The sequence below is a fragment of the Eubalaena glacialis genome, chromosome 19, assembly GCF_028564815.1.
Source record: "Eubalaena glacialis isolate mEubGla1 chromosome 19, mEubGla1.1.hap2.+ XY, whole genome shotgun sequence".
NCBI classification, from domain to species: domain Eukaryota; kingdom Metazoa; phylum Chordata; class Mammalia; order Artiodactyla; family Balaenidae; genus Eubalaena; species Eubalaena glacialis.
In genome coordinates this window covers 54,107,303-54,116,664 of record NC_083734.1, presented here as the reverse complement: position 1 = coordinate 54,116,664, position 9,362 = coordinate 54,107,303, and the positions used below count along the sequence as shown (strand labels likewise).

The 9,362-nt window shown below is 53.3% G+C and overlaps 1 protein-coding gene across 1 annotated transcript in view; it reads right to left on the bottom strand.

Annotated features, from left to right (window-relative positions):
* Window positions 1-490: 490 nt before the first annotated feature.
* Window positions 491-9,362, bottom strand: part of CYTH1 (cytohesin 1) — an 80,320-nt gene continuing 71,448 nt past the window's right edge. The window contains exons 11-13 of the mRNA XM_061177047.1: window positions 7,199-7,270; window positions 6,131-6,285; window positions 491-2,424 (exon numbers count right to left, since the gene is read on the bottom strand). Coding sequence (XP_061033030.1) covers window positions 2,346-2,424; window positions 6,131-6,285; window positions 7,199-7,270 — 306 coding nt within the window. The 3' untranslated portion in view covers window positions 491-2,345. The remainder of the gene's footprint in view (window positions 2,425-6,130; window positions 6,286-7,198; window positions 7,271-9,362) is intronic.

Genomic DNA, 9,362 nt, shown 5'->3' with positions numbered 1-9,362 from the left:
ATACCTTGGAATGGAACTGCTGGATCACATGACAACTCTACATTGCATGTTCTGATGAACCACCAGCCGAGGGGACAGGCTAAGGCTTGTCCATCTCCTTACCCTGAGATGCTATGCTGAATGTCTTCTCAACTTTTGAGCTCTACCTCACTGTGACTCTTCCCTGGAGTTATGTAGGCACATCTGGAAAATGAAATAATACTAAGAATGTATTATAAAGGCTGAAGGCACATTTCTTGATCTTAATTTAAAGTTGATGTCTGACATTTGTTTCTTCTTCCAAAAAGGGTGGGGGCGGGGAATGACTATGCTAATGATCATTTTTGCTCCGCTCTCCTTAACGGAAGACAGAACCATCCTCGCCACTTCCGATCTTTATCATCACTAGACTTAAGACGAGAGGTTCAAGTGACACATCCTCTCGCGGAAGTGCACCTGACAAGCACGACCTTCCTTCTCAGGGCCCATCCGGGCATGAAGCAACGCCACAGGCAACAAAGTGGTTTGGGCAGATTTGGAGTTTATTTGCTGCAGTTCCTCGGCGCTAGTTTACAATGCAAAAAAACCAGACAAACAAAAAACGATTGGAATAATTATAATTTTTTTAAAAACCCTGTCAACAACCTTCAGTCATTTCTTTATATTTTGACAAAACTTTTTTTTAAAACAAATACAAAATAATCTAAAAGGAGAAAAACTATACATGGATTATTTACACCTCTGATAAATAGACTAATACTGATCCAGGTGCCTCTCTGTCTAGGTAATATCTGTGAGAACCAGGGCCAGGGACTCGGATAGCCAGAGGGGCTCCAGCACCGGCCCAGACCCCCTGGACCTCGGCTGGCACCACCCTGGTTCTCCCGCCCAGATATTTCAGGTTCCCAGCCTGGACCCTCTTCTGCCACCTTCACGAGCTCTGGCATTAAAACGCCTGAAGCCACTCCAGGTAGGACCTACATGAAGGGGGGGGACCCCAGAAAGTGACCCCACCACTCCCCTTTACAAAAGCTATTTCCAGAGATGTGAGCCCGCCCGGAAGGTGTCAGAGGAGCCAGGGTCACACCGGCGCTGCAATGGCCCGGCCAGCCCTGCTCTGCCCGGACTGGGCGCCGGGCCCCGGACGAGAGTCCCTGAGAGAACAGCAGGAGAGCGGCGGCCACGGCTCCTTCAGGCCACGCGACAGGAGGGCAAGGCCGACTCCAGCGGGAGGCCGGCCACTCATCCTCTGGCTCCCCACACCCGCCCCTGCCGCGCAGACGAAGGCCCGCTCCTCTCCAAGGGCCAGCGCGACACACACTGCCTAGTCCAGGTGAAGGCCGGTTCGGAGGCAGAAAAGGCTGAAGCCCTAAGGTGATCGGGTCAGACCTGCTCCTTCCTCTAAAACGAGGAATGGAGTTCAGGGGCAGGAGGAAGAAAAACCAAATAAGAAACAGGTTATCCCGGAATCTCTGATGGGACTACCTTCCTCACAGTTTTGGTTATTAGGTATGTAGCTCAAGGAAAAATGCTGACTATTTTAAAGCCCGACAAGAATGAATCCTGAAAGAGAAGAAACTGCGCAGGCGGGGGGCGGGTTCCCTTCTCCCCGCAGTGCTCCCCAGGCACCTGCAAGGAAAAGCATCAGCTGGAGTGGCCGGTGCTGCCCTGCAGGCCCCGAGTCTGTCCTCGCCGTGCGGCCCCCTCCCCCCTCTCGCCACCTCCTCCCTCGCCCAGACGAGGCCCCAGAAGTGTGGGGAGGGGGCCCGCCGGGCCCCTGCCCCTGCCCGGGCTGACACGCACAGCGGCGGCCCGGGGAGCTTCTTTTCTAGGGAGAAGCTTCCCGAAGTAGACAGGCAGAATGCCTGGACAGCTCTACCTTCTCTTTCTCTTTCTTTAAAAAACAAAAATATATCTTTATAGCATGTGGCTTCTCTTCCATTCCACTTTTCTTCTTAACATATAATAAGATATGGGTACACATATTTATGGTGCAGGGTTGAAGGCTTCTTCCCACGGAATAACCGAGAGGTAAATGGTCGGCTCCGAGCTCTGCTATCAGACCTGCTGAGTGGAGACTTGCGGGGAGGCGGCATGGCCGACAGGAGCTCTGTTCTTTTTAGAGAGAAAGGCTCAAAACCCAAGCGTGAAGGCATCAGGCCCCCTTCTCCAAGGGTGACTGCCTACCCTTCTCCCACTTAAAAAAATTAGCAAAAGCTGAAGCTAGTCTCTAGGAATTCAGGGCGATGCCTGGCAAGACGCTCCCACTGCATGGGAGGCAGGGAGGCTGCACCGGGCCTCACTCGCCGGGCCTCACTCGCCGGGCCTCACTCGCCGGGCACACCAGCCCTGCTGGCTGCGCAGACTCAATGTCTTTTCGTGGAAGAGACCTTCTTCTTCCGCGCGGCTAGCATCTCGTAGAAAGGGTCCCTGCTGATGGCTGCCCTGCAACACAGAAAAGGGGAGAAAGCAGAGGAGACTGAGGAACAGGACCAGGAGACACGACCCCAGGCAGGGGCTTCCTAGCAGCAGCCGTGCCCCAGACCCCCTCCCTGCTCGACCGTCCCTTTAAAGGCCACGTCACGGCATCAACCGTCACTGTGTCCACATGTGGCGTAAAAGACAAGTTTTGAGGGAGACACGTGGTACAGGTGAGAAGATCACTGTGGGGTGCCTATTGCCTGTTTCAACCAAGTAATCAATTTAAGTTTAGGAATCCTCTACACCCTCACAGCTGTGCTCTAACGCAGCAAAACAAGCGCAGTGCTTTAGTTCCGTCATGACAGTGGCGTTTGTCTGGAGCAGTGACTACCACACAACCCCGTGTGTCCCCTGGCACGTGGTGCGTCTGATTGGCGGCCACCGTCTGTACCGAGCAACTTCTGAGTCCCCAAGTGCACCAGCTCGACAGCCAAGACCCATCACTGGGCAGTCGGGGCCCAAGCAAGCGGCCAGCAGCCTGCTCTGTGTCCACAGCCTGGTGGGGAGGGAGCCCAAGCAGCCCTTGCACTGGCCCCAGAGACACCAGCACAGGTGGTGATGGCAGGCCTCAGCCATCTGCTGTCCCTCTGTATTTGTCATTCTCCACTTTCAAGCAAGGTGTGATCCACGTTTTGAAGTTTAATTTGCTTTTCCTGAGAAGTAGTATTCCAGGTGCCAACTAGCTTCTGGGCCAGTCACAAGCCCACGTGACTGTGGACCGCACTTAACCAGGTGCATGACGGCTCCTGCGGGCTGACCGGGCCCTGTTCACAGAGAGGATGTGTCCGTGCGAAACAGCAACTCAGCTCTGGGGGAGGCAGGAGCTGGACAGGGCCCGGAACGCATCCCGAGGGACCCCGCCACGCAGGCATCTGACCACTCGGAGTGCAAGGGAGGGAATCCTGCTTCCACCTTCAGAGCATTAGGGTGAGTCCACCTCCGCTTCCTGGGTGGGCCAAGCCCCCAGGGACGCCGCGGGACATCTCCAGTCCACGCGACGGGGGGCCAGGACGCAGTGAAGGGCTTGGGGCTGGAAGCTCTGCCCCGGCCTTGCACATACGTGTGCTCCTTCTCACGGCTGTCCTCACACGGTCCCTGGAGACACTCCGCCCCAGCCCTGGGAAGGCAGAGCGGAGACGACACCGGGCAGCAGGAGCTCTCCCTCAGCGGCCACCGTCGCTGCGCTGCAGGTCTGTCTGCAGAGACACGCGATCCTGTGTGACCACGTGCCCAGAGCACCAGGACCGAGGTAGCTGGACACTCCTGGGAAGAGCACTGATGAGAGAAAACGTGCCTGCAACTTGACCTTCTGCAAAACCTCTCCAGCAACATCGCGAAGAGCTTCCATCCGATCAGGTCCCTCCTCTGGCGCCTCTGCCCCAACATTTTCACTGGGAGGGCGTCAGAGCCAAGGGCGGCTGGAGCTGAGCGCCGCACGTGGAGGAGGACGGCTCCCTGAGTCAGAAGGCTCGGGACGACTGAATTCACCTCGCTGTGCCTGTGTCCTCATCTGTCACCTGGGGACAACCATCCTGCGGCACCCACCTTCACAGGGCTCTGGGGAGGGTTAAGGGCGCTGAGCCGTGGAGCTGGAACAGTGTCTGCAACTCCCACAGGGAGATGAGGCCAGCTCCGGGCAGACCCTGGGAACCACCCCCGAGGAGGCTCTGCATTCACCTCGATGGAGGGACTGAACCATTCCAAGCGTGGCCGTAAGGAGGGCTCAGCTTCTCTGGCTACCGAAGTACAATGACATGAAAGACAGAATGTACACCTGCAGACAAAGCCTTTTTGGAAGAACGATGAGTCGGGGGAGGCTACACACAATCCCCTGTCCACACACGCTCTGATGCCCTAATGATCATACAGGACAGCACACAGACCAAGAGACACAAGGGACATGGGCACCGTGCACACACAAGAAGTTGGTCCACACTAAAGAGAGCACTTCAGACTGGGCAAAATGGATTAATAAATGGTATCAGGACAATCAGCCACTCACTTGAGAAAATAAGGTTACATCCTTTACTTCAAACCACATGCAAAAAATACATTTCATAAGGATTAAATAGTCAAGTACTTTTTAAAAAAACATGTGGTAAGAAAAAGGGCACGGGGACATGGGTAAGGAGCTCTCCGTGGCCACCTGTCCCCAAGGCGCTGCTACTCCTCCACGCAGACCTCAGGGCGCGTCCAGCACAGAGGATCCCGGAGCCTCATTATTGGTGGTGACGCCAGAAACGCTGCGGTGCCTCATGGGCTCCACGGCACGTGGGACGGCCCCTGATGACACCACACTTCCGACAGCCGTCACCACCCAGGGCTACCAGGGTCCAGGCGGCGTGCTGAGCACAGCGCTGCGCCACCTGCCTCACCCTCAGAACAGCCTTGTGCCTTAACACCATCATCCAGAAGGGTGCGGCAACGTCCCCGGGAGTCCCCAGGGAGCCCCGCCTCTCACTGTTGAGTGATGAGAAAGCTGGGGGTCTGGGAGGAGAGAGCCAGAGCGGGAACTCGGCACGGGCTGGCCTGCCTCCGAACCGGTGCTCTCCTGTCCCGCCCGTCTGAACCGCACAACTTTCAGAGACTCTTTGTGTGGGAATAAACAATCTGCTCCTTCCCCCCACCATCACCTCTCCCCCCTTCAGCCGTTTATTCACTATTTAACCCTGGCTCAAACACTATACTTGTTTTAGCAGAGGTGCCAAAACCACCACAAAAACTAGAGCGTGCCCAGCCCCTCAGGAGTAGGCCACGGCCCCGGCGGGAGAAGGCCCATCACTCGGGGCGACACAGGACCTGCAGGGCCTCGGTCACTGGTCAGTGTGGCCTCACTGGTCTCCGGGGGAAGTCTCGAGGCCCAGCAATGGGGATGCCCGAAGGAAACGGCGGGGTCCTGTCTGATGGACGCAGCCCTGGCGGGGAGAGCGAGGACGCACTCCCAGGAGCAAGTGCCACCGAGACGGGTGTGGCGATGGGCGGTGGGTGTGATGGCGGGCGGGACAGGGCTCACAGAAGCTCCAGGGAGGAGTGGGGAGGAGCAGCTGCCGGGGCAGGACACCCCCCCCCCCCGTGATAAAGCGTGGTGAAACAGGTGGCGCGAGGACCAGGAGGAGCCCTGGACCCGAGGATCCGTGTACACCTCCCTTCCCCCAGAACCGCCGCTTCCTCACAGCGCAGCAGGGAGTGTGAGGCTCTGCCTCGCAACCCCGGGTCACGGTCACGTGACTTTGACAAGCATTCATTACTTACCCTCTATGGGCCTCAGTCTGCCCATCTGTAAATGGGACAACAGTGTCTCACAGGATTAAGAAATTATAAAAGGGAACGGTTACAATCCCCGCTGAGCTGCCACCATGAAGACGAAACCCACTTCCTAAGACATGAAAAGGCCAGTCTGGCCAGTGGCACCTGTGCCTATAAGCCTGCCCACCTGTCCCCTCTTTGGGGCCATGAGCTGCACTTGGGAAACCTAGATGTGAGGCGCGCTCTTAAAAACGCTCAATGGTCAAGAATCCAGAGACCCAGGGAAAAAGTCACCGGGGAATCACAGTCAAACTACTCGCTAAGGATTCAGCAGGCGGGGCGCAGAGGCGGGATGGGCAGCCCACGGGGCAGCTGGAGCGTCACTATCTGAGAGGCGAGGTCGCCACCTTCATCGGCCACCTACTTGATGCACTTGATCCAGTCCTCCTTCTCCTCAGGCGTCGGGGCCGAGATGCGGTACACCGTGTGGTTCCCCTCCACCACCCGCCCGTCAGCCTCCGTCTTACAGGCCTTAATCACTTGGTCCTTGTTGTCAGGGATGTAAAGCTCAAAGCAGTTCTGAGAATTAAGAAAGAGAGGGAGAGAGTGACAAAGATCTAAGAAAGCTGCTGACCAAGAAAAAAGTTAATTTATCTCCCAAAAAGTAAATTTTTATTTCCAAAAAAAAAAAAAAAAGTTAACTTCTTTCTTTATTCTCATCTTCATAAAATATAGCCAACATATGTTTTCCTTTGGAAAAGAGGAGCCTAGAAGTGGAATTCTGGAGAATGTAGATTGTATATAAATAGGTTTTATTAGCAAAGATATCAAGCAGATGATACACGGTAGCTCTACTCCTAATATATAGAATATATGGAGCAAACTGCAGGTAACTTAATGCCTTTTAAAGCCAAGCCAGCAATACGATATTCCAAAACAGAGGAAAAATATTTATAAGCGCTCTGAAGATCACAAAGTAAGTGGTCCAATCATGAGAGCTTGATGCTGCCTTTTAAGGAAGGACAATTCTATACCTCGTGTGATATTCAGTAAATGACACTAAAGCTGATGGACAGAATGAAAGAGGTTATTTAGTCTCACCTTTGGCTTGAACTGTAAAGATAATTTTAAAAGTTAGGCTAACTTAAATTAAATCATATGAGTACTTTCGGGGTTTTTCTCAAGTACAGCTGACCCTTGAGTAAGGCGGGGGTGGGTGCTGACCTTCCGCACAATTAAGAATCCACGTGCGACTGACCGTCGGCCTCCATCCGTACAGCAGTGCCTCAGCACCCGCGGACTTAGCCAAGCACAGACGGCACTCTACCGTAGGAGTTACCACTGAGAACAGTGCACGTGTCAGGGGACCCACACAGCCCCAACTTTGTTGTCCAAGGGTCAACTGTAAACCTCTGCAACTACTTCCTGAATCAAACAGCTGCTATGCCCATCCCTTCTGTCCCCCCAAAACATCTCACCAAAAAATACTCACTGGTTTTTTGGAGTCTTCCACCTCCCGGATACTCAGGTTCTCTAATGGGATAATTCCACGGGGCTCCTTATCCTGCAGAAGAATTGGAGAGAGAAGACCTAACTGCTCAGTTTATGAACGCATGTCCTGTTACCTTCCTCCCGGCAACTCAGCCCAGCTCCTGTGACTCCTCCACGACATGAAGTCCACAGAGCAGCTTTAAAAACAAGAATAGGGTCAAGAAATGTGTGGGTGTTGTCAACATACCACATATGAATCCCTAAGACCGAAAAGCCTTTGGAGGAAGAGCTTCCACAGACACTCTGAAAGAGTGAGTGTGACAAGAGCTGTGGGTGGCCCTCCAGTGGGGAACATGTAAGCCCCTTTCACACAAAAATTATCCTGCTTCTTTGTCTGGCCCGCCTACTCATCTTTCAAGCCTCAGTTCCAGTGTCAGCAACCCTAGGAAGCTCAAGTCTCGCCCGAGGTGCCCCTGTTCTGTGCCCGCAACGCCTGGACTATAGTCGTGTCGTGTGTCACTACCTTCTCACTATCTCCAGCCTCACCTCCCCCCTCTAGACTGTAGGATCCTCAAAGAGACACTGCCTGCCTGACAACTCCACCTGGACCAAAAAGCATCTAAACTCCTGTCCAGAACAGAGCTCTGCGTCCCCTCACCCCCCAACTGGCCCTCCTCTAAGGTTTCCCAACTCAGCAAAGGCCACTCCCACACCTGCCGGGCCATCAGCCTTCACCTCTTCTCCCTGATGTCCAGACAACCAATAGCCAAAGACTTTGTTCCAAGTTCAACAGTTTAACTGGGCTATGCCTTGGCACCAAGCTTCCTAGGACAGATGTTCCTAAAATACCATATGCACTCTTTCGATCTGCAGATTCAGGTTTGTTTCTCCTTTTTAGGGAAATAATCTCATAACTTGTCTTTGCATTTGCAGGTCCCAGTCATTCTGGTATTGGGATCATCCTCATTTGTCCTCCGCACCTGTTAGCTTGCCCTTAATTGTTTTAATGCTTGTCTTTCAGACACAATCTCTGTGACTGTCTCAAGCCTTTCCTCTAGGATAGTGATTACACTTCTAGCTAATCATTTCTTAAAGTTTTAACTTATGTGTTAATAAATAAGTTATAATTCTACAATTATATAGTCATATTCTTAATATATAGTTTTGGGTCTCATTTAAGTCTGAAACTACTGGAGAGCCAGCTATTGGTGTTCTGGCCACTTCCAGAGTCTCAGGAGAGAAGCGAGTGGAGGGAGCGCCCCCCTCAGACACCCCGAGCCCCAACTCTCCCCTGGGGTGCTGGTGTCCGGCATCTCTTGGAGCTGACGCTCACCGCACACCCCCCACGGACAGTCTTCTTACATGAACACACACCCGGAGCTTTCACCAATATCGCAGAAAGTGAGTCCTGTTTTTCCACTTTTCCCGTTTCCCCGGTTTCTACCCTGCAGCAGACCTCACCACTCCTCCATCCAAAGGGGGAAGAGGGAAGAATTCCTACTCGGTTTACGTCTCCCAGACTTGGGCACAGGGAGGTCTGGGGCTGGTTGTGCCTGACCACGCAGCAAGGGGCCTCCTGCTGGCTCCGGGCTGTGCCGCGGCCCCTGCTGCCTACTGTGAAGTGCGGTGAATGAGTTCTGCCCTTTCCTTATCCGGCTGCTATGTCCCCACTTCTTTCTAGTAGATTTTTCCTCTTTGTCAGGTAATTTCTGTGTGGTTATCTCTACCTACCATCTTAACCCTGAGGCTCCCCCCTCGGCATCTTCAGAAACGTTTTCTCTGGATTCCCACTGCCTGATAAAATGCTGGTGCGCTGCTAGACTGAATTCAGGTAACGCCACCATGGTTGGCGTCACGAAGAACCACAAGATTCTAGAATCTCACTGCATTACCACTGAGACTGCCCCGGGACTTAGGGGTGCACTGTTTAGATGCCCCGCACATGGTTCATATTAACCCAGGGACCAGTGAAAAAGATTTAAACAAGATTTTAAAGATGTCACCAGTCTAGAAAAAAAAGTTAATACATGGGGCAGGGGGACAGGGGCAAAACAGAAAGAAATTTACCAAGCTGTTCACAGTGGTACTTTGGGGGGTGAAAAAAAAGTCTATCTTTGTACTGTTTTGGGTATTTGAAATACAGTACTCTCATAATTGAAAGGATT